Source organism: Podarcis filfolensis, assembly GCF_964270895.1.
Source record: "Podarcis filfolensis genome assembly, chromosome: 6".
NCBI classification, from domain to species: Eukaryota; Metazoa; Chordata; class Lepidosauria; order Squamata; family Lacertidae; genus Podarcis; species Podarcis filfolensis.
In genome coordinates this window covers 37,901,520-37,926,618 of record NC_139609.1, presented here as the reverse complement: position 1 = coordinate 37,926,618, position 25,099 = coordinate 37,901,520, and the positions used below count along the sequence as shown (strand labels likewise).

The 25,099-nt window shown below is 40.7% G+C and overlaps 1 protein-coding gene across 25 annotated transcripts in view; it reads left to right on the top strand.

Annotated features, from left to right (window-relative positions):
- Window positions 1-25,099, top strand: part of SGIP1 (SH3GL interacting endocytic adaptor 1) — a 138,568-nt gene that overhangs the window by 111,577 nt on the left and 1,892 nt on the right. For 24 of the 25 annotated variants that reach the window (XM_083621133.1, XM_083621124.1, XM_083621111.1 and 21 more), the window contains 7 exons: window positions 7,465-7,576; window positions 8,775-8,930; window positions 10,125-10,257; window positions 10,812-11,014; window positions 11,819-11,883; window positions 12,749-12,913; window positions 14,387-23,553. In XM_083621133.1, coding sequence (XP_083477259.1) covers window positions 7,465-7,576; window positions 8,775-8,930; window positions 10,125-10,257; window positions 10,812-11,014; window positions 11,819-11,883; window positions 12,749-12,913; window positions 14,387-14,409 — 857 coding nt within the window. In that variant the 3' untranslated portion in view covers window positions 14,410-23,553. Of the gene's footprint in view, window positions 1-7,464; window positions 7,577-8,774; window positions 8,931-10,124; window positions 10,258-10,811; window positions 11,015-11,818; window positions 11,884-12,748; window positions 12,914-14,386; window positions 23,554-25,099 lie in introns of those variants that run through there. The other variant, XM_083621120.1, reaches the window with a different exon arrangement.

Genomic DNA, 25,099 nt, shown 5'->3' with positions numbered 1-25,099 from the left:
TTGTCCAGCTCAACCTATTCTGTTTACATTCCTAACAATTAGAAGTGGAGTCCAGCAACATCTGGACCAGCAACATCTGGAGTGCCATTGGTTCCCCGTGCCTGACTATATGAAATCACCCTTAGACTGCATGTGAAAGCTACATAGAATCATGCAGGACAATCTTCAGGGTACCATACCACTTCAGGGTGCCAGTGGAGAATCACATAATTGAATACATCCCCATATTTATTTATTTTTTAAACACAACTGATCGCTACACATGGAGAGAAGGAAGCCAGGTTAGAACCATTTACCCATTAGGCCTGCTTTCCACAGGCAAGGAGGTTTTGATCTGGGAGCAGATTCTGAATTGGTACTGTTTGATAGCTTAACTACTTGGAATTATATATCTGTATCTATATATTTGAATCTATACCTACCCATCCATTATTACTTGTATTTTGAACCTTCATAGTGAGCTATTATCTGCTAGAGCACCTAAGAATTCATGAGGATATTGGTCCATGTCAGTAGTGTCATTAGGTACAGTATTGCATAGATACATGTGGGACTATTGTAACTGTAGACTCTATTGTTCAGCCTCATTTTGAGAGGTTGGGCTGAATTTCCAACAGACCCGTCAAAATTTACCTCCTTGTGATGTATGCTTTGATCTGTTCCTCTTTGAAAACCAGGAAACTGTTCCCTTTGGTCTTTGGGCATGAAAATAAATAGTTGCAAAATAATAGCTTCAAGCCTGTATAACCCTCTTGGGACCAATATTCCCTAAAATTAAATCATTCTTTGTTCTTTCACTACTGAAAATATGAGCCTTGTGACTCAGAGATTTCTCAGAGGATGAATGGAGGTGCAAGAAGGGTTGCAAGCAATTTAATAGTGCATAAAAATGTAATAATAAAAAGAGTCAAAGTAATTAAGAGAATTGGCTTTGTGGTGGGAATGAGCTAAAATATAGCGCTCTTTCCCCATGGAAAGCCTTCTCCTGCATCCATGTTGGTGTTTTTTGGGGGGAAAATGTCTCTCTCTGTGTGTACTTAACCTCAGTGGATTACAGTCCACTCTATCTCTTTCCAAGGCTGGGATAAGATCAAGATTCAGTTATGTTGTGGTTCAGATCACTTTGTTAAAGTGACAGTTGCAGCATCACTTTAAGCAAAATGATCAGCAAAGATATGCACAGTTCAGCAAGATCCCTCCCTTTCTTTTGCAACTTCATTGACAGGAAGTTGAGGGGTAGCAGCTTTCCAACAAAGGACCTGTTTTTTTTCTAGAGGAGCGTTGCTCTTTCAGAGTGAACATCCCTGAAATTTCACCTTTTGATGCAAAATACAAGCCCTTTGACATTTTCAGCTTAACTCTGTTGTGTGGATTTCCTTATTAAGGTGAAATGAGCCCTAAAGCCTTTTTCATAGCATTGAAAGCTGTGTGCAATGAGCGTATGAAGGGGAAGAGTGTCGTGCCCACTATACTGCCTCCTGGCTTACATGCATTCATCATGTGTCTGTGCACACACAAGTCAGGACCCCTAAACAGTGGGCATGATCCATCCCATCCTTCTGCATGGCCATTGTACATGGTTTCTCCTCTGTGCTGTGCCTTTTTTCACATCCCCATTAATGTTACTGGAACTTCCAGGCACAGGCAGCAACCAGTTTTTTTTGGGGGGCTGTTATGTTCTAGACCCCTGCACATGTTGGCAGAGCCCGCGCAAGCATGTCCTGCCCCACTCCTTTTTGTGTCATTTTGTTCAGCATGATGTCTCTGTGTGTGGTCATGCACGTATCGGATGCGCCTAAAAGGATTGCTGCCAGTAATCCAATCTAAGGCTTGCATTTTATATGCCTATATGCCTACTGCAGTATATAGCTGATATACTGCTGTAGCCCCTCTCTGAAAATTTCCTTCCTTGATCAGCTATTTAAACAGCTGCAGTAGAAATAAATGTGATATTGTGAAGTGTTCTCCATTAGCCCCTCTAGGATACCTATGCATTTGGCTTCGCCCCTCCTTGTATTGCTTCCTGTAATGGTCCTGTAATGGTCCGCCTCATCATTATGTAACTTCATTATGTAATAATATGGAAGTCGGTAGCTGGATATGTTTAATTTCCTCTTCCCATTCCTTTCTATCCTCTCTCTTAGTTTGTAAATCATTGTTATAGCCTGTAAACCACCTTGGGTGCTTTGGCCAGAACAGTAGTAACTAGACATAAGCTAAATTGTAACCTCTTCCTTTGAAGACTCCTCTAAATGGGTGTGTTTTAAATAGACTTATGGTGTGAAATGCCCTTAGGATGTTCTGCTATTATATGCATGGCCCTTTTATACACCATGGCAGGGGCAGTTTCCGCATATCACACAGTGTTGCTGTTGGAGGTGGAATCACAAAGGCCAGTCGTCATCTGTCCTCTAGCAGAAGAGTGCTGGAGAAGAGACCTGAAAGCCTCACGCAGAAGCAACATGTGTGAAGCATAATATCTGCATGTTAAATTTCGTGGTGGTTGAATCTTCATCGAACCAAGTTCTGTGTATCCCGTGGGGGGGGGGGGGAATATATTCCCCATATCTTGTCTTTGTTTCAAATCAGAAGCACTTTTGATAGTTTAAATATTTGACCAGAATAAGGACAATTTTCAACAATACAATGATAGAAAATACAATGTAAAACACACTAGAAAATGAACTTTCTTTTTGTAATTGTCATATTTATCCCTAGTATATCATAAGGGTGTGTGGTTGATAATGACTGAAGAGAACATGACTATGCAGAGGTGTTCATCTAAAGATGGATGTTCTTTTTCAAGCGTGTTGGGGAAACATTTTTCCAGGTTTTGTTAGCTACATTAAGAGATTTTAAATTAAGCAGGCTCTCCTCAGATTAATATGCAATACTGATCATGACACCGTGTGAACTGCTTGGGGGAAAAAGGTGTCTGACTGCAACATCATGATGGTAATTGTTTTTCTTGCTGGCCTCCTAACTCCTGCCAGAGTTATTTTCCAGATATTTTGCATAAGTGGTAAACAGATAACCCACAACCTGCTGCATACTGAATTATTACAACAGTAGCACCATATAGCAGGGTAAAAGAAACAATAGTAAAGCTTGGGTATATATTACAAAGCATTTAGTGCTACTTTTTCTAGCTAAACAGACAGCCAAATTTTTTAAAAATCTCTTTTGAAATGCACTCTGTGTAGCAATTCTATATGTATTCATATCCTCTGGAAAGCTAATCTTTCCCCCGTGAGGTATGTTTCTGTGTGTTTTGGTGAGAAACGCAACAGAGACTAGGAAGTATAATCTGATTTACATGGTGGATTTATTCATATAATGATTTCTACTCAGAAGGACCTCCAGGGCGTTCCCCCTCCCCATCTTTCGAAGAAGAAGGAGAAAAAATGTCCCGATCATTTATGGAAGTAGCTTATTTAGTAAGTTGTTTGGGTGCTACTGCAGACAAACGGGCTGAATGCTATTTTAAGCTCCTGGTTGTGAATTAGCATGATTTGTGGGAATTGGTCTCGCAGGCCAAATTGGGACTTCATTTGCCGCACCAGCTAGAAGCCCCTCGCCGCTGCCCTAGAAGGGGAAGAAGGGAATTTCACTGTAATCTTTCCCCCTCAGACGATTCTTGTTATTATGTCCCCCTCAACAACAACTATCTTTTACTTAAGTATTATTTCAGCATGTGGCATTGTACTGGTCATATGATTCACTTAAATTTACCACATTCTTTGGCACAATCCTTTGAAAGTTGTTGGTTTGGGGAAAACTTTTAAAAATAGTTTTATTTTGCTGTTTGTTTAGACCCCGTAATCTGACATTCCTTTGGTCTTGATGGATGTCTTGAAGAAACCTCTCTCTCTTTTCATCATTAAGCTCCAGAATAGACCTGGAACCTAGTTGGAATTAATAGACTGGTCCTTTCTTCCATATTTATATAGTCATGGTGGGAATAGATATAAAAAAGGCACTTCAGAGGAAGAAGCAGTGGAGGCATGTCCATTACATTGAATAGGGCACTGCCCCACGAACCTCAGCCAGTCCCTCTTACAGACTCTGTCATTGACTCCAGCTCTACTTATTGTATGTCTGCCCTACCAGTCCTGAAGGGCAAAAACCACCACCAGAGGGAAGTCTAAAATATGCTTCTTGCAGTTCATTTACCAAGTACTTGCTTCCGTTTAGATTTCAACCTTTCCGTCTTAATGAGAGATCACTTTACCCCACCAGCCTATGTGGAGATTAGTTGTGTTCCAGTGAGAAATGAAAACCATATTTTTTTCTAACTTTATAGGTGTTTGCACAATTTTTCTATTCTCTGCATTCTGGAATACCTGTTGAAATAAAGGGAGAATTTCATTGGATTTTTACCTTCTTGAGCGACTAAATATATTGTTAATCCTCTGGAGACTTACTGTATTTTTCCATCTATAAGACGCCCCCATATAAAAGACGCCCCCTATTTTGGCGGACTCAGATTTAAGAAAATGGGGGGAGATGCCCCGTGTATAAGATGCCCCCTCATTTTTGACATTATTTTTTAGGGGGGAAATCTAGTCTTATACACAGAAAAATACAGCACTTTCCAGAAAGGCAAAACCATGGGGGTGTGATATCCGAAAACACACATCTACTCTGCACATGACTTAGTCAGATAACACCAATGGTATTGATCACGTCTGCTCACAGTGGGAGAATACATGCAATTATTTTTTGTTCTTTTGTCATTGCAATTGCCAGACCCAGATAAAGCATCACATCTTCATCAGCTAGCTTTTGGTTCAGCATGACTTTCTGTTGAGCATCTGCTGAGCATATTTCAGTGGAAATAGGGGTTCAATACACATAAATAAAAATAAATTTTCCTTGTGCCTAGGCTGCTGCTTTTCCCCTCTTACGTCAGTGTGAGATTTGAGAGTTAAAATGTGTGCAGGCTTCCAGAATGATCACACTAATGCTTATTTTATCAAAATGTTTGGGATATTTTTGGAAGAGACTCTTAATTCATACAATTTTAAACTATTGTAATACCCACTGAGCAACTTGCGATATCTTTGCCAAACATTAATTGAAGGCATAAGGCAATTGTTGCCAAATATGTTCCTCTGTGATTCCATTCTGAGTAAACAAGGCATTTCATCTACACTTCAATTGAATACGTGAAATTCTTGGTTTTTCCCTGCAGTCATTTACTCTTCAAAAGGCCAAACTAGGTGTGATGAGGCTGCCACATGTATGTTATCCATATGTCTGCCCTGTTCACCTATAAATCATGGTTAGGAGACATTATGTGAAAAGGAGTGCATGAGGGAGAAGAGCAAAAGTTGGCTCTCCTCCACTTTATATCTCTGTACTCCAGAGCTTTCATTTTCTTCCAGGTTGGCTTAGTTCCAGTAGTAGAACTGGGCAGAGAAAACAACTTAAAGCAGTGGAGTCCAGCAACATCAAGTGGAAGAGAATGTAGGTTTTCCTTTCCCTTCCTGTGTCCCTTTTCTTCAGCACCCCGTGAGGGTTGCCATATATCCAGAATCTCCCAAACGTAACCGGAATACTGCAATCAGAAGCAGTGTCCAGGCGGAAATTGTTAAAATGTCTGGGAAAATCCGGACGCATGTTGATCCATGTCAGCAGTGTTGTTTTTGCCAATGTTCCTGAAAAATAACTCCAAAATGACATTTTTGTGGGGGAATTTTGCCAAAGAAAGCTCAATAATTTTGTCAAAACAAAAAAAAATTTTTCCTGCCAGTAGCACCTTAAAGACCAACTAAGTTAGTTCTTGGTATGAGCTTTCGTGTGCATGCACACTTCTTCAGAAGTGTGTATCTGAAGAAGTGTGCATGCACACGAAAGCTCATACCAAGAACTAACTTAGTTGGTCTTTAAGGTGCTACTGGCAGGAAAAATTTTTTTTTGTTTTGACTATGGCAGACCAACACGGCTACCTATCTGTATCAATAATTTTGGTGTCTGGATTTTTACTTTTTGAAATATGGCAACCCAACCCCTGCCCCTCTTTATATGTGAATGGGACAGACATTTGGGCAGCTTGCCCAACATACCTAGTTTGGCCTTAATGCAGAACGAGCAGCTTTATACAGGGCCTCTTTGGGACTTAATGGGATTCTTACTTAGCTGCCCAAAGAGGAATAGGTAAGTGAGACCCTGCATTCACCCACAACTGCCCCTGCTTTGTTGTTTTTTCCTTCCTTGATCCTCAGTAATTGTGTCCATGGGAAAGATCTATCTCTGGATAGGCAATTGACATCAGATGGATATCCGCTTTCGAAGAAAAGTCCAGGCACTGAAATATTGCAAGTCACCAAACCAAATGAAATAATGAATTAGAAGGTTTCTAGTGCATTAAATAAACCCAGACAATTATCCACATTCTCAAGTAGCCATTTTAAGTGTTTGAAAAACAAGAACCAACCATGATGATCACCAGGATAGATACTCCACCCAAATGGCTCCCCTTTTCAACAAACAAATAATTAACGTTCCTGATGAACTCTGCCTTTTCAGTGCAGGACTGCACATGTACCCTGTTTTAAATGAGGACGTGCTCTTCCTGCAAGTTAGCTATTACCCCATACAGTCAAAGGTACATCTTTTACCCCCTCCCATGGTGGGGGCAAAGTTAGTGTGAGACAAGGGGCACCTCCAGACATCCTCTTTATTAAGCTTCCCCCCCCCCATTTTTGTGTGTAAAGGTTATATAACACCCACTGTTTATTGAACATTCATCCTGATTTTTTGTGCAGGTTATACAACTTCCTGTCAATTATCATACACTTTCTAATGCATTTCCCCCTTCGCTTTTCTTACCCGAAAAGACTGCTTGTTGTTTTTATTTTTAAAAAGTGGGTTTGTTGCACAAGTGCATTTTAATCTACCTGAATTGCACAAATCTAAATTTTCCAGTGTGTAATTGAACCCCTCCGGCAAAATAGTGACAGTCTGGGAGAAAACTAACACTACACTAGCACCAGTGCTAAAAACATTTTTAAGCCGTCTTGCTAACTGCACTGCATCGCCTGCGCTTCTTGTCTCTTGTGTTCTGTCTTGATGGATTCACTGGTTTCAGCTAATTTTTCTTCCCAGGAGTTTCCTTTCAACAAAATTACATTGATTATTCTCTTATTCACTGTGGGTGGATTGCTCTGGTGCTGAAGTTCAAAACTGTGCCTGGCTTGCATTAAACACACACACATATACACACTGCTACTAACAGTGATTAAAAGCTTTGGTTTTGATTTTTGCTTAGAGAAAAACATAAGTATTTTTTTAGACCAGAAACAAATTTGACATAATTTGCCAGTAGAGTGCTTGATTTATAAAATGACTGTTTTTTACCTTCTCTTTGCATTTCTCTGCATTTCCCTTGATGGAGTTGACTTGATGCAATCGAAAAGGTTTCTGTGTGCATAAAAAGTGACTATTTTTCATTGGTTGCAGGCTCTTCTAGAGGACCCAGCCCCTTAACCATGGGTGCGCAAGACACTCTTCCCGTAGCTGCAGCTTTCACTGAAACAGTTAATGCGTACTTCAAAGGAGCAGATCCTAACAAGTAGGTATCAAATTGTTTGCCCTCCATCTCTTCCCCATACAATAATAAACAGTTCAGGGTTGGTCTTACACAGTTAGAGTACACTCACCTTTACTGCTTACTCTGCATCCTGTGTACTCCCACTGCTAGTTTTTCTCCCCTGAAGCCAAATTCAGAACACGACCTTAGCCTCAACCCATATTGGTGCTGTAGCTTCTTGACAAATACTGTTGTTTGATACATTTCCCTCTCTCAATTGAACTTCAGTCCAGCTGCATTCACTTAGTACTTTAAGAATGGCGTGTACGTTTGAGAAGGCAGGGAAACAAAAAAAGGCTGCACTCCTTGGCTGAATCCCCCTCTCTGGTATGAACAGCACTGTGCAAATGTGGTTTCAAATGCAGCAGTGGGAAACAACCTCACTGAATTTTAAGCTGCTGATGTGAACATCCCCTTATTTGCCTGTAGGTGGGCCGCACGTTAGGGACTGGTGATGTAAAACCAGCAACAAAGTTGGAGAAAATATTCTTTGGCAGCTGACAAATAATTCAGTAAATAAGTACAGTTGTACTTCGGGTTACATACACTTCAGGTTACATACGCTTCAGGTTACAGACTCTGCTAACCCAGAAATAGTACCTCGGGTTAAGAACTTTGCTTCAGGATGAGAACAGAAATCGTGCTCCGGCGGCGCGGCAGCAGCAGGAGGCCCCATTAGCTAAAGTGGTGCTTCAGGTTAAGAACAGTTTCAGGTTAAGAACGAACCTCCGGAACAAATTAATTACGTAACCAGAGGTACCACTGTACTGAGTGGGGAGAGGACACAGGGATCAGTTATTTTGCAAAAAGGGGACCCTAGCATGATGCAATCAGAGTTCTGTTGAATGCTTTCATAAATTAGGGAATGCTGATATTACTGTGTCAAGAGAAAAAACCAAATGCTCCAGCTTCTCAATCTTCAGCGTGGTTGGGGTATTTAAATATCATCTGATCTTCAGTGAAGTATGACTGTAATCTGGTATATTGGTTTGCTGTTTTTATTTCATTTCACAACTCTGTATTACTTTTCTTTTTCTCTGTTACCTGTTTTTTCGGTGCCTACACATTTTTGTATGCAACAAAAAATCAAATAAAAAGTTTTCTTTCCTCCAAGTATAGGGAAATGTACCTGAATGAATTGTTCTCTTTCTCTTTCTGTACGTTTCTTTTGATATTAAAGATGCATAGTGAAGATTACTGGAGAGATGGTGCTGTCGTTTCCTGCAGGAATTACTAGACATTTTGCCAATAATCCCGCCCCTGCTGTTCTAACATTCCGTGTAACAAATTACAACAGGTTAGAACACGTCTTGCCAAACCCCCAACTGCTTTGCTGGTAAATATCTTTCTATTTTAACTCTTATAGATTTATAGGAGGAAGTTGCTTTTGTAACTTTCGTACAAGAAACTTTGCATAGATAATAAATGAGATCAATAGCATTCTTAATTTATAAATATCTAAAACCTTTCGGTATATTTTTGTATGTCAAAAACATACAAAAGTACCTGTGGAGTTTATACTCTGTTGTTGAAACGGTAACTCTCACAATGTTTTCTTTTATTGTTGTATAGTGATTTTACAGATGCGCAGCATGCTCATTTGTCAAGCTGTTGTCAGAAAGCAAACACAAAATGTTCATGTTGATCACCATCAGCTTGAGCATGGGTCATTCTGAAGCAGCTATAATAAATGACTATTTCGCTTTCCAGTTTTTGGCAATGCCAAATTCGGCACTCCTAGAAGAAAATGGGACTGTTAACAATATAGCTAGAAACCTGCTTGCCATTCTTCAGCTTTTCACTATGAATCATTTGATCATTCAGCTATGTTTGCTAGCAGCCAATGCTGCTGAAGACTCTGAATCAGTCTCTGTCTCTCATTCTTTGCATTCAAATTTTCCCCAGTAAGACCATTACAATTTGACATCATTTCTTAACACAATGAACATGCTACAAATATAACACACATCTGAAGGACGTGTGGCATTTCATCCCTGATCACTGGACATTATGGTTGGTTGGGTTGGGGCTTGGGAGTTGTAATCCAATACCTAGCTGAGCCCCAGGTTCCCCAACCCTGCTCTTCGTGTTATTAAAGGTAAAGGTACCCCTGCCCGTACGGGCCAGTCGTGTCCGACTCTAGGGTTGTGCGCCCATCTCACTTAAGAGGCCGGGGGCCAGCGCTGTCCGGAGACACTTCCGGGTCACGTGGCCAGCGTGACGAAGCTGCTCTGGTGAGCCAGCACCAGCGCAGCACACGGAAACGCCGTTTACCTTCCCGCTATAAAGCGGTACCTATTTATCTACTTGCACTTAGGGGTGCTTTCAAACTGCCAGGTGGGCAGGAGCTGGGACTGAAAGACGGGAGCTCACCCCGCCGCGGGGATTCGAACCGCCGACCATGCGATCGGCAAGTCCTAGGCACTGAGGATTTACCCACAGCGCCACCCGTTCTTGTTATTACTTGTTGGCAAAAGTTTTCCATTTACAAAATTAACATTTTCTCTCTTTTTTTCCTAAATGGATGCAGTGACAGTACACAAACTGATGCCAATGCAAAGGAATTCTGGGTAAACATGCCAAATTTGATGACGCATTTAAAGAAAGTATCTGAACAGAAACCACAAGCAACGTATTATAATGTGGATATGCTTAAATATCAGGTAATACCTTCTACAGCATATAATCTGGTGAAATGTTCAATGTGCATAAGGGCTGGATAAATATAGTTCCTTTTTGTTAGTCATTGCTGGTTTCAGTACTGTATCTCCCCCCCCCCAAAAAAAAACTTTTTATGAATGGACATGCTGAATTGTACTAAAGGAAAAGTAAAAACAATGCAAAGTATATTCCAGGCCAAAAGAACCCCTTTTAATCTGAAAGTTTATAACTGGAGAGCCAGTGTGGTGTAGTGGTTAAGAGCGGTAGTCTCCTAATCTGGGGAACCGGGTTCGCGTCTCCGCTCCTCCACATGTAGCTGCTGGGTGACCTTGGGCCGGTCACACTTCTTTCAAGTCTCTCAGCCCCACTCACCTCACAGAGTGTTTGTTGTGGGGGAGGAAGGGAAAGGAGAATGTTAGCCGCTTTGAGACTCCTTAAAGGGAGTGAAAGGCAGGATATCAAATCCAAACTCTTCTTCTACTACTACTACTACTACTACTACTACTACTACTACTACACTTTGCCTATGAAATCTTCCCTTTCTCTTTCTTATAAGGTATCAGCCCAGGGTATTCAGTCTACTCCATTGAACCTTGCAGTGAACTGGCGGTGTGAGCCTACAAGCACCGATCTACGCATTGACTACAAATATAATCTAGAGGCAATGACTACACCAGTAGCTTTAAACAATGTGCAGTTCCTTGTTCCCATAGACGGAGGAGTGACAAAACTTCAAGCTGTGCTTCCACCTGCTATATGGTATGAACCTAAACTGGTCTTTGATGCTTCCCAGTGCTCACTCCAGAGATGCACTGTTCTTAATGGCTGAAGGTGGTTCCATATGGACAACCTGAAACTGTTTTTGATCAGCCCTTGTCATTATGTGATTAAAACTTTTGCACAGTTCTGTCTGAATAACTGTGTAGCATTTAGAACATTTGTATGCAAATGAGAAAGAGAGAAACTTAATGCTACAGCTTATCCACACTTACCTTTCCTCTGCTCTTTCCAGGCATGGTCTGAGATTTAAAGCTCTGTGTCCAAGCACCCCCTTTTTTTGTTTTTTTGTTCCAGAGCTTTCCCTGAAGAAACCCATTCTGTAAAGCTCAATTGGAGCAAACATAAACCTGCAGAAAACCCAAACAGAAGTTTGCTCCGATTCAGCTTTAAAGAGCAGGTTTTCTCAGGGAAACCTCTGGCCAAAAATCAAACAAACACAGGTGCCCTTCAGATGATGTTGGGCTGCATCATCCCTGACCTTTGTTTGGCCATGGTGGCTGGGGCTGATAGGAAACTGTAGAACAACAGTGTATAATGGGCACCAAGTTGGCTGCCCCAAGGTAGTGGGGATGCTAGCTTTACACAAGGCAAATAGTTATGGGAACTTCCTGCTCAGCACTGTAACAATAAACTGGGATGGTTCCTGAACTACACTGTTCTGTACTGACGTTCTATGCTGGATGATGCTAATTTCAGATTGCCTGCTTCTTGCAGCGCTTAATTTGCTTGCTACGTGTCCTGTCACTCCACAACTCATATCAACAAGCTTTCTTTTGTTTTTAGGAATGCTGAACAGCAAAAGATATTGTGGAGGATTCCTGATATTTCACAAAAATCAGAGAATGGAGGTAATAAGGCAAGCTTACATGCTCCTCTGAAAAATCAGCCTCTTCGGCCTTACGTTTTCTCCCTCTACTCATACTAACATGTGCCCCACTTACTGCGTCATCATGTATAGCTGTCTTCTCACTCCTCTCTCACTGTGTGGAGTGAGGAGACTCATTGAACAGTGCAGCCATGGATAGTTTTTACATGAAACTGAATACAGTACAATAAAGCCAAGAGTCCCTGGGCTGCGCACTTATTTTAACATGTTATTGGGGTGAGTTAATTACTGAAATGTCATTGCTATTTATGTATTATGTTTATGAATTTATTTATTTTTTATTTTTTATTATATGTACTGTTTCATTATTTCTGTGAACTGGTTTGGTTACAAAATTATGACGAATAATAAGCATACAAATAAACTGATGAGACTGGTATGTGCAGTGTGATTATGCATGTTATCTCAGAAATAAGTCCCGGGGGGGGGCAACTTGAATAAAATCTGAGGTGGGCAGGTAAGTCGCACCCTGCATAATCAGTCACAAGATGCTGTGCACACACAGCATTTGAATGCCAGTGTTCATCAACTGGGGGGGGGTCAGCCCCCTCAAATATTTTATTGGGGGGGGTAAAGGGACCTTCGCCCCTAGGAGTTGGCTCCTAGGAGTCCCACTATGTTCAATGGTGTTTACTTACTCCCAGGTAAGTGTGCATAGGATTGCTGCTTAAAAACACCAGTTGCTCAGGAGGAAGAAGGGGAAGTGGTGTGATCTGGCTTTAACAATTAGCAAAATGAAAGCTTATCCCGCTACCAGTGAGTCTCCTACATGTGCATAGGTTTTCTCACTGTGTTACATTTTTGTAACATACTTGCTGTATTTTAAGGTGTGGGCTCTTTGCTGGCACGATTCCAGTTATCCGAGGGACCAAGCAAACCTTCCCCCCTGGTTGTGCAATTCACCAGCGAAGGGACCACTCTGTCCAGTTGCGATATTGAACTTGTTGGAGCCGGGTATCGTTTTTCACTTATTAAAAAGAGGTTTGCAGCAGGTAATTTTTTTGTTTGTTTGTTTCTATAGAGGCGCCTTAAATTTTCTTCTTCTAAGTGGGGGTAGGGGTGTATCAGCAAAATGAGGAGCTGGATGGTTAGGTCTGGAAAGGTCAGTGTCCAGGGTTGTTTAGTCTGGGTGCCTACATCCCATCATGCCATCTGTTAAAAGATGCATGCTTCCCATTGTAATAAGGATTTGGGGATGGGATGCTGGTCGCATCTTTTCAGTTTCATCCTATAAAACCAAGCTGTTGCCTGATGTGTTGCTCAAACTCTATTGAGCTGTGAGCGCACATGGGTGCATACATACATATGGCGCCACTTCTTCCTTTTTACCACCATGGAGAATTCCTTTGGGATCTCCTGCCTCAAGAGCCACAGGTCTTGATAAGAAGTTATGGCGCAGATGGTGTGATGGGGTGGAGTCATGAAGCTGCCCTCCCAACAGCACCATCACTGCAGTTTACTTAGAGAGGGGTGGGGTGGGGCAGAGCAGAGCAGAGCAGTGGTGAGGTTGGGATGGCACAGAATGCACTACTGTGAGTGCCGGATTGGCTTTGCCAGGGCATATGTGTAGACCTGCCCAGGTCAGCTGCAGTGACTCTGGTGCTGGGAGGGCAGCTCCTCCCCACCACCCTGGCCACTAGTGTCCTATGAGGATGCAACACACATGTTTGGATTTCCTGTGCCTTGTCCAATAGCTCCAATATGAATAAGATATGAAAAGTTGTTTGATCTCTTCCCCTTCTTGTGCCCCACTGAGAGATCTCAACCGGTCTGAGGCACCTGGACCTAAAGAAGTAATTCACAATCTTTCACAAGGAAAAGAACATGCAAGCTTGATTTAGCAATCATTCAGTATGTTTCTCAGGTTGTTATTAGAAGAACCTTCCTGTAAACAGTAACTTGAAGACTATTGCCAGGTGAAAGATTTGAACAATTTGTATTATTAGGTGAAGTCAAGAATCTAGATTTGTTTCAACTGCAGTAGAGGGACAGACCTGAAAGTCCACATTTCATGATAATGTCATCAACCACCTAGGCCGCACCTTCACTTAAGTAATTTAATTGATAGGCCAGTTTGCATGTAACGACAAGCCATGGTTAATGGCTTATTAGGACTGAACAGTAAGTGGTGAAGACTTGGCTTATCAATAGGTCTGAACTTGGTGTTGTGGCTTGTTTTGCCCTAATAAATCATTATAAGCAAGTCATGCTTTCATTTGTTAGAGAGAAACAATCCACTGGGCTTGGCTGCAACAAGCCAAGTCTTCATGACTTGTTGGTCCCAGGCACTCCAGGGGAGAAGCAAGGTGGGAGTGATTGGTTGGTGTGGAAAAGCATGCTGCTCAGACCTGGTAAGCCATGAACAGTGGCTTATTGTAAATTGCCATGTTTATAAAAATAAATACGAGCTTTATTAATGTTATGAAACTTTTATTTTAACATACCTTTTATCACTTTCCTTTCAGGAAAATACCTGGCAGATAACTAACAGAAGTTTATGCAAGTATGTGGGAAATCCATATAGCTGAGGACTGCTGTGGGTGAACGGGTTTTATACGCTGTTTGAGGAAAAACTAAATCCTGTACTTGGGACATTTCTGTTGGAAGTGTCAGCAACTTTCAACATTTTCCCTCAGAAAATGCCATGTTGACCAGTCCTACAGTATTTACTTCTAGATGTAATATTGTTAATGTTTTAAATTGTAATTATTGTATTTGTAAATTGTACTCATTCCAGTAAGGCTGTATTTTGGCAGTTAGACACTTGAGTTTTAGCATTTTACCATTCATGAAATGGGTGTAATTTAAACTGTGGTATATAAATTTAATAGTAGTACTGTTGAATGGCGCAATGCTTTCAGAGGTAGATAACATTTTGTCAATATATACAATCTGAATACCATGCTAATTGCTATGAGAAAGGGGGTGCCTCAAAAAAGAAAGTTTAACTAAAGACCTGCAAATTCACTCCGTTTTTCCTTTAGCCCTTAGTATGTCATATAAATAGTTATATGAATGAACAGGTCTATCTTCTAAGTATTTGATTGATTTAACTCCAGAACATTTTCAGTAAATCTGGTGGTGGTGATAGCATACTTCCCCCAATGACAGAAATGTATCTCCCCCCACCCACCCACTTTTTCATTGTAAAAGCAAGTTGATATTTTTTTAAGGTCTGGAGATAAGTTATTGGATACACTTCCATTGTGATGAAGCATGTGTTGGAAAAGCTTTCAGTTCCTTCCCCTTTGTCTGACATGATCAGATGTGGCGGTAGGGGGCCGTCCACTAGAAACCTCCTCACTATGCAAGCCCTATTGAATTGAATGAAAGCACAGCCAGGCAGCGAAGCAGTTCCAGTTATTTTCACTAAGTCTTGCACAGGAGAAGCTTCTGGTGGGTTGGGCTCAAATAAGCAGTTTAAAACACAAATGTGATAACTTTTGACAAATACATCTTTATGTGGGTATAAAAGAGACTGTGTTTTATTTCAGCAACAGTTTTTCTTCCAGTTTGGTAGGCATGCCTGTTTATTTTTACAATACCATATGCATGCAGATTCCTTGCTAAGAAAATTTACATTTCCTAGTCAGATTCTAAGGTACAAGTGAAGGGAGAAAGAGCTCGAAAGTAATGTATTCATGTGTGTTTTAATCTGTAAAGGTTTGTGTTGTGGCTTCATAGTGAGAAACCGTAGCTGCACTAAGTTTGTGTGGCAGAATTGGTGGCACAATCATTAATCGTACTGGATTCTCAGTTGCCCTGCAGATATTTAACTGCCAGCATATTCTGCTTTCTTCAAACAGACGTTTTGGGTTTTAAGCTTCTAATCAGTTTTGAGGTATTTCTTAACATCCATCGCAAAGGAGAGTGCAGCACTTTTTAAAGAACAAAACTGTCCAGTTCTCTTGTGTTGCTGAAATGCTTGCTAGATATTTATAGTGTTTTAGTTCTGCTGCATTTGTTCATTTGGCAGCTAAGCTTGCAGCCTGTACAGCAGGAGCTAAGGAGAGGGCTCACTGGAGTTGTGCAGAGGGTCATGAGACTAGTGGATAGTATCCATGCTGCTTTTTTTGTACACACAACTAGTATTTTTTTACATTGAGGTCTAAGTAGGTTGGCATCCAACTGTCTCATTTGCATGCGAAAATGGCTGTGCTTGAGGAACAGCTGTGTCTGCATTAAAGCAAGCAAACAAAATCAGAGGCTGTCCTGGTAGGAAATCCAGTCATAAATTATATATCCCTTTGGAAACAAGCATGGGAAATATATATCCTAAAGTGGTAGAAGCTGAAATTTCATATATCATCAGAAGGGAGAAAATAACAGAGAATTTCTTTTAATATGAATCTTGGATGAGAAACCTGAGGAGCTAATTTTGAGGAAAATACGACACACAATATAAAAAATATAACTACTTTTCTTTGGCCCCACTGGTTTCTCTGTAGCACTGATGTTGATTTTGTGAATTGCTAGAACTCTGTGTGGCTTGAGGTGGAAAACAGTCTTATATTGTACTTTGTGTTCCTAAAAGTTGCCATGTTAGACATGTGTCTGATCTTTCAACGTGAAAGTAAATGTGGCCTTCTGGTGACATCATCATGATGCTTATTACAAAAGCTGGAGTGAGAGGAAGCAAGTTTTTGCCTTGCTCTAATGGATGGAGAACTTTGCTTACACTAATTTTATTTTCTTCCAACATGTACAAGTTACCAGGCAGTCACATAATTGTGAGCTTAAAAAAAAAAACTATAGCTAATGTCATTACTGTCCACAAAAAGTTCACAAATTCTGATTTGAATTTAAAAGTGTTTTTTCATGCAAATAGCACATGATGTGCATTTGAAAAATATTAATGTGCAAATTCATTTTCAGTGCTGGAAAGAAATTCACCTTCAAAAAAAATCTAAAAGCAAACTAGGGATTTAAAATCTCTGAGCAGACAGGTAAATGGAGAGAAATATGTTCAATACAATTGAATTTGATATGTATCCAACATAAATATAGCTTATCCCAATCTTAGGAAAAAATCTGCAAACGTTCAAAAACAAATAATTTATAAATAGAAGAAAATATCTTTTTTAAAAAAGTTTCTCCATTTGCCTTATTTAGCACTTAATGCAGCAGTATTCACATCTTCCCGCAAAAAGGTCCAACTAATGGCCAACATGCCCTAACTCTTAATACGGTTATTTTTCCCAGCACTTTCTGCCACAGGGTGTGCAATATCAACTGCTGGCAACCATGGAGTGCCATCCATATTCCTCCCTGTAACAACTCAAAAGTCCTGATCCACCAATGATGTTGAAAAAGGGAATGAAAACATGTCCTGTCATTTAAAAAAGAAGTTATTCGCCAAGTTTTTGTAGTAAAAGGAGCTCTTGTGCAAGCTTTATTTGCATTTCTGTGCAGCACCCACAGTAACCACAGGCTTTATCAAAAGCTTTTTACTGAATACTGGTTCTAAGAAGTACATTTTCAATTATTAAAAATGCAACCTATGCATGACAGCTGTGTTGCACACATCGTTTATCTTATCAGCCCCAAGCACACACTTGTGCAAATAAAGTTCTAGTGTACCTCTGAAACAGCTTCACCTACAGGGTCATCTATAAGTAGTAAGCATAGCTATGATACACAAGGAATTGAGTATCATTATGGAGGTTACCCAGTTCAGAAAAGAACTAAAATCTAAGTCCTTCATCTTAGCTTTTCTTGGGTGAAGAAAGAATTGGGGACTATCTGAGCCAGTTGTGATAAGTACAAGTCATCAGCAGGGAGAGTGAAGAGGATTCATGTATCTGTAGTAACTGCTGATGGATTACACTTTCTCATGCAAGGCATATTCAGAAAGGCCTACTGTTTCATAAAATAAAACAAGCAGAATCAAAACACAGCATGCCTTCCAAGCAAGCTATTCAAATGGAAACAGCTTTCTATATTGCATGCAAAATTTGGAAGGGAAACAATAGGTTTTAAAGGTATAAGTAGGGCTGAAATCTTATGCACACTTACTCAGGAGCAAGTCCCATTGAAATATGTGGAACTGACCTTGCTGTAAATATGCATAAGTTTAGGCTGTAGAGGTTTTCTAAAACGATATTAGAAAGTAAAGCATTATTTCTATACAAAGTTGAGATTACATTTCTACCAAGTCAAAGTTTATAAAACATTAACCTAGTATCTAGTACTTCAACAGGATTAATGAAGCACATGAGGTGTGTGGTGGTTTTTGTTTTTGTTTTAATTTGATACAATATGCAATATTCAGTAAGCCAACTAAACTTCAATGGGCCACCTATTTCTAGATTTGTTTTGAATCAATTTATTTGAATGTAATTTTTTTTTTTAAAAAAAATACAGAATTCAAACAAGGCTTTACTTTCATGGCCTAATGCATGAATAGGCACTCTTAACAGTGCAATCCAATACACATCTACTTAGGCCCTCGGTGAGGCTTACTTGCAGGTAGGGGAGTATAAAATTACAGCCTAATTCATTCTTCTTTGTGGCTTCCATACTATATTTGAAAATGTCCCTTTCTTTTTAAGCAAAGTGGAAAACATTCCTGTTAATTTATATATGCCACACAGTTAACACCTATAGTTAACTCATAGTTTATGCTATTACCAAATTGCAGAGCATTCTTGCCATTCCACATTTCGGTTGTTTAGGATGATCTTAGTGGCTGTAAACTTTCTCCAGTGCTCATACTATGTATTAAAGCATGTGTCACACCTTTTAAAAATTGTTCCTTGACCCCCAGTTTGCCTTTGGCATGAAAACATCTGATGGAAAGGGATGTGTGTTTTAAGTTTCTGCAGTCTAGGTTTAAAGAAAAAGTCAGTGCTGTTTTTTACTTAGTTACTTGATCCTGATTGACATGAAGACTTGAGAGTGAGGATTGATCCTATCTGTGCTTCCCGCCCCCATACGTAGAATACTACATGCTGCATGGAGTGTACATTTGTAGAGCCATACATATGTATGACATACCAGTAGTATGGGGCACATGTGACCCTGAGCCTTGCTCTTGTCAGGGACTTAAGTGAACTGGTTCTTAGAATTGTTCTTAGGACAATCATAATATTTTAGGTGTGTTTTTAAGACCCTAGGCGCAGCAGATCTGTTGTTTGGTTCTGAATTATTTAACTGAGCTGAGTACTGTTTTACAAGTAAGCCAAATCAAGCATCATTAGCTAAGGTATCCACATTTTAAAGGCGAATGATGCTACCAAGTGCTTGGAAGTTGAAATCTTACCTGCTCAGATATTTATTTATTCATATCATTCATAAGCCACTTTCCCAATAATTGGTCCAAAGTTGCATACATAGTTAAAACTATGTAACAGGCAAAGTTCTAATTGACTTCATTGGCAGAATACACTTAGTTCCATCAAAGTGGTCAGCTACTAGTTATAGAAATGATATCTCAGAAGAAATATATAAAATTGTAACAAAAATACAACCTAGTTGTCTTTTCTCTCTTTTTATACTTAAAATTACCATCCTTAGAATGCAGTACTGGACATGTCTGCTCAGAAGTAAGTCATATTACATTCAGTGCGGCATGCTGCTAGGTAAGTAGGCATCGGATTGCAGCCTAAAAAAATATTTAGCAGGCCACTGTAGAATAAACATTTTGAGTAACACTCAGGTGCACCAACATATCCAACAGTTGGGCATCCAAGTTGCATCTCTGATTGTTGTTGTTTAGTCGTGTCCGACTCTTCGTGACCCCATGGACCAGAGCACGCCAGGCACTCCTGTCTTCCACTGCCTCCCGCAGTTTGGTCAAACTCATGCTGCTAGCTTCGAGAACACTGTCCAACCATCTCGTCCTCTGTTGTCCCCTTCTCCTTGTGCCCTCCATCTTTCCCAACATCAGGGTCTTTTCCAGAGAGTCTTCTCTTCTCGTGAGGTGGCCAAAGTACTGGAGCCTCAGCTTCACGATCTGTCCTTCCAGTGAGCACTCAGGACTGATTTCCTTAAGAATGGAGAGGTTTGATCTTCTTGCAGTCCATGGGACTCTCAAGAGTCTCCTCCAGCACCATAATTCAAAAGCATCAATTCTTCGGCAATCAGCTTTCTTTATGGTACAGCTCTCACTTCCATACATCACTACTGGGAAAACCATAGCTTTAACTATACGGACCTTTGTTGGCAAGGTGATGTCTCTGCTTTTTAGGATGCTGTCTAGGTTTGTCATTGCTTTTCTCCCAAGAAGCAGGCGTCTTTTAATTTCATGACTGCTGTCATCATCTGCAGTGATCATGGAGCCCAAGAAAGTAAAATCTCTCACTGCCTCCATTTCTTCCCCTTCTATTTGCCAGGAGGTGATGGGCCCAATGGCCATGATCAGCTTGAATATCATCACTTCCACTGGCCTTGTTATTAGCAGTGCTTTCTAAGGCCCATTTGACTTCACTCTCCAGGATGTCTGGCTCAAGGTCAGCAACTACACTACCTGGGGTGTACGAGACATCCATATCTTTCTGGTATAATTCCTCTGTGTATTCTTGCCACCTCTTCTTGATGTCTTCTGCTTCTGTTAGGTCCTTACTACTTTTGTCCTTTATTATGGTAATCTTTGTACGAAATGTTCCTTTCATGTCTCCAATTTTCTTGAACAGATCTCTGGTTCTTCCCATTGTATTGTTTTCCTCTATTTCTTAGCATTGCTCGTTTAAGAAGGCCTTCTTGTCTCTCCTTGCTATTTTTTTGGAAATCTGCATTCCATTTCCTGTATCTTTCACTATTTTCCTCGCATTTTGCTAGCCTTTCCCTCCGCTATTTGTAAGGCCTCGTTGGACAGCCACTTTGCTTTCTTGCATTTCCTTTTCATTGGGATGGTTTTCGTTGCTGCCTCCTGTATAATGTTACGAGCCTCCATCCATAGTTCTTCAGGCACTCTGTCCACCAAATCTAAATCCTTAAACCTCACTTCCACTGTGTATTCATAAGGGATTTGATTTAGATTGTATCTTACCAGCCCAGTGGTTTTTCCTACTTTCTTCAGTTTAAGCTTGAATTTTGCCATAAGAAACTGATGATCTGAGCCACAGTCAGCTCCAGGTCTTGTTTTTGCTGACTGTATAGAGCATCTCTGATACTCATCCTCTATTTACCTTCTACTGTATGTGATAAAGAAAAATCAGACCTGAAACTGTTAAAATGGGAAAGAACCATTGTGCTTAGATGTTTGTTTGAACATATGAAAGCCATTGCAGCAATGGGTTGTATTCAGTGCTGCCATTCCACGTGTGTAAGACTTCTACTTGCACAACAGAACTTCCCACCACCACAGCCCCCCCACCACCACCCAGCTGCCTCTACGCCCTCAAAATCTGCTTGAGTGTTGGGGATTCCAAAGCAGATTTGGGAGGCATGCAGGGAGAGAAGAGGGAAGTCCTGTTGTGTGAGCAGAACTCCACTCACACAATGACCGCAGTCTAAATCATGACATGGACTTCTAAACTTACCTTTGGGAAGCTGCTCTTACGTGGCCCTAAGTAAGCTACTCTTGAAGCCTAGGAAGACCCTTCCTAAGTGGGACTCCCAAGCATTCTGCTGGTAACAGCAAAAATCCTAAAGAAAAGCTGATATAAACACACTAACTCTTGCATGTACTTAACAGGGTTCTTTTGCTATGGATCAATCAACCCTATTGTTAATCGTCAACAAGCTGCAAACAAAGAGAGCCACTCTTAACTGACCCTACTGCAAGTATACTGATGGTGCTTTCTGAACTTCTTCTGGTTGCAAGAGTTAACATGAACAATCACTACTTTATCTTTTATAGGAGTAATTTTGAAATGGCTGAATCATGTTGAAAGGGATCAATATTTTTAAAGAGCCTGACAAGAAAATTGAAATAATTCTTTTACTTAAAGATTTAGAGTAATTGTAGTGACAGCTCCTCTGTCCTCTAATTCTTGTTCTTCAATTTTTTACCTTTGCCATAGCTAAATAGGAAAGACTCCTCTCTGTGTACAACTTTATTAGAAGTTACAGGATACCTCTGCATATATAGAGCACTCTGGAAAAAGTTGTACATTGTTTTTTAACTAAACAAGTAATGTTATCTCATTAATGTTTGACATCTACTTAGGTGCCGAGTCAGTTCAGTATCACTGCAGTGTAGATGTATTTGGTTGTTTTTTTTTAAAAAAAAGAGGCATTTTTAACAAGCTTTTCTTGTTAAATTTTTAATTTGGAAGCTTACCATGATAACCAAATCACTTCAAATGCAATATGATAATGAATACTTTTTCCCATGGGAAAATCCCAATCTTGGGTCTACACCAGAGCTGGAATTTATTTCTTGAAAGTTTATATAAGAGGCGTTTCTAGTGATAATGGACATCTTATGCTCTTCAACGTTTTGCTCCATTAGACGTGGTTAGAAATTTACAACATCACAAAGCAATTGACCTCTTTTGACCTTTAAGAAAGGATTACTGTTGCTGCTACTGAACTCTTACTTTTGATTTCAAGGATTAGTGTGATGATGATGTTCAAAGGGTTTACCCATGAGCAGGAATTTCACTATAGGCCAAGCAGTACGTGAAAGTCTAGAATCTGTCTTTTAGTGACCTTAACAATGTTTAACATTAATAAATTGTATTTCAAATTAGTATGAATATGGAATACAGCTGTTTTAGCTGTTACCTCCGGTAAATTGGGATTATAAAACTACCACATCATTTCTCAACTAGACACTTAAGAATACCACTTATGCTAGTGTCTTAGAAGGGGAGATGGATTTTCAAAATGAAGGAATTGTAGTCACACACTTTTTTCCCCTTCATTTAACTGGCTCAATCAAACTCAAATGCTGAACTCCAATCCTGCCAAACTGTTGTACACATGTTTTCAAAGGCACTATTGACTTGCATGCAATTAAGCATGTGTATAAGCATTTGCAGGCCTTGGGTCTTAATTCTTAGCTGTGATTTCAACCCTAAAGGAATTTTGAAACCTGAATTAGATTCCCTGGTGTTTTATCAGATATCAAACTATATCATTTTATAATAAAAAAAACCTTGTGTATAAACTGTTTATAGATATTTGTGGACTTAAAATACACATGTATATTTTTAAACATTTTTGTTTAAAAGTCTGGACTTCTCAGCCTACGTGTGCAATGAAATATACTATCCTTTTAGTCTAGTTGGCCCTGTTTACTGCTTAGTCTGTTATGAAAGCTTTGCTGCTAACCTGATGGTCTCAGAGAAAAATTGTAAACTATATAGGTTTGTTGCATCAGAAACACTGCAGCAAAGCTTTATATCTGACCACTGGTAATATGAATGTGTCGTATTGACTTGTTGAAGATAATCATAAAACCACATATTTTCAGTGTTTCTTTCCTTATAGATTAGAATACAAATGTCTATTTTTTTTGTAAATAATGATTTTTATAAATGTCTTTCCATCATGATTTCCCCCTAATCATCCATTTCACAAAATCCTGAATATGCAATTATTTATCATACATGATATTATACAAGAAATAGGGTCCCCGTTTCAGAACAAAGTTTATTAAATTCTATACATAAGAACAAATTTAAATAAGTTGTACTTGAAATGTGATTTCCCCCCTTGAAAATAAATGACAAATCTAAAAATGTTTTATGTTTGTGCTGAATTATTTTCTCCTAGAAGTCATTTACAATATTTACAGTGCCATTCTATACATGTCTACTAAGAAACAATTATTGTATTCCATGAAAATTACTCCTAAGTATGAGTGTATAGGATTTGGTTGCTGTACATTGAACGGCTAACTACCCAGACTCTCTTCCCACAGTCTGTTATTTAAAGCAGATCTGAAATGAGGAGATGGATATTGGAGGAAACTGAAAAATGGGAATTTAGGCTTACAGTATTATAGACCGGAAGTCTGCACCAGCCTTTCCCAACCTTGTGCTCTCCATATTTTGGGGAGAGTACCGTTCACTCTCATAATCTGGAGGCCCACAGGTTTGCACTAGATTATTCTTTTGTTAGCTCATCATTTTATACACAAGAACACTTAAAGGAGCAGGGAGAGCATTTTTATTGCGTAGAAAATCTGGCATATTCATCATCGGCTTTCTACACGTTACACTGTACAGGGGCTGCCACGTGGCATAAGCGCTTATATTGTAAAACTAATACGAGGCTACGACTTTTAATTTGAACGCTCTCTATTCCTGCACCAAAGCGGATAATCGGGAGTTGGCCTGAAAGGGACCGGCCAGTAGTAGCATGTAAAACAAGCCACGCAGAAAGCAAGGCAGGGATTTTGCCAGATCTCCGGGCTATCAAGGCGCACAGACAGCAGCTCCTGGCGACCATAGCGCTTTCCCCACACGGTTCCTTTGGCTAGGGCTAGGTGACTTTCCAATGCTCCTTTTTAATGACGAGGGCAGCTGCCGACGTTGCTACCCGTGTCAGGACGTGCCTCACAAGACCCCCGAGCCCAACGACTGACCGGAGCTGCTCCACTGGCGCCCAGTTAAAAAGCAAGGCTCCGGGGGGAAACGGAGAAACAGCCAAGGAAAGGAGGGGAGCGCCCTGCAGCTGCTGCAAGAGCTGCGCTCCAAGCGCCTCTTCTCGCCCGGCAAAGCCACCTTGGGACCCGCGCGCAAGGCGAGAAGCGGAGAGCGGCTCTCCTCCGCCCCTTCCCGCCCATGAGGGCGGAGGCAGCAGCGCCGTGACCGCCTTCCGCGGCTGCAACAGCCTCCGCGGGGTGATTGGTCACCCTGGAAACCAGCAACAGCTGCGGCTCCGTCCTGCAGCGGCAAAAGAAGGAAGAGGAAAGGTAAGAACGCGCCGGCGGGAGGCTTGTTGAGACCCCCGAAAACGGGGGTGTCGCCTGGGGAGGTAGAAAGGCGGGAAGCGGAGTGGCCTCCCACCAGCACGCGCCCCCGTTCCGGCAGGGCTCTTGCGCCTCTAGCAGCTGCGCCTTAGGCAGGGGGTTCTACCCATTGCGCGGTTACATTCAGAGTCGGCCCGCTTAAATTAATGGACGTGACAAACTTAAGTCCATTGGTGCACGTACTCCGAGGAGAACTTGGGCGGCTACAATCCAGAAATTAGACTGTTGAAACTCCCCACCACCCCAGGGATTTTGCAGCAGTGGGGGAACTCTTCGTGTATATTGGCTTTCTGCCTGTCCTACTCGTAGTTGA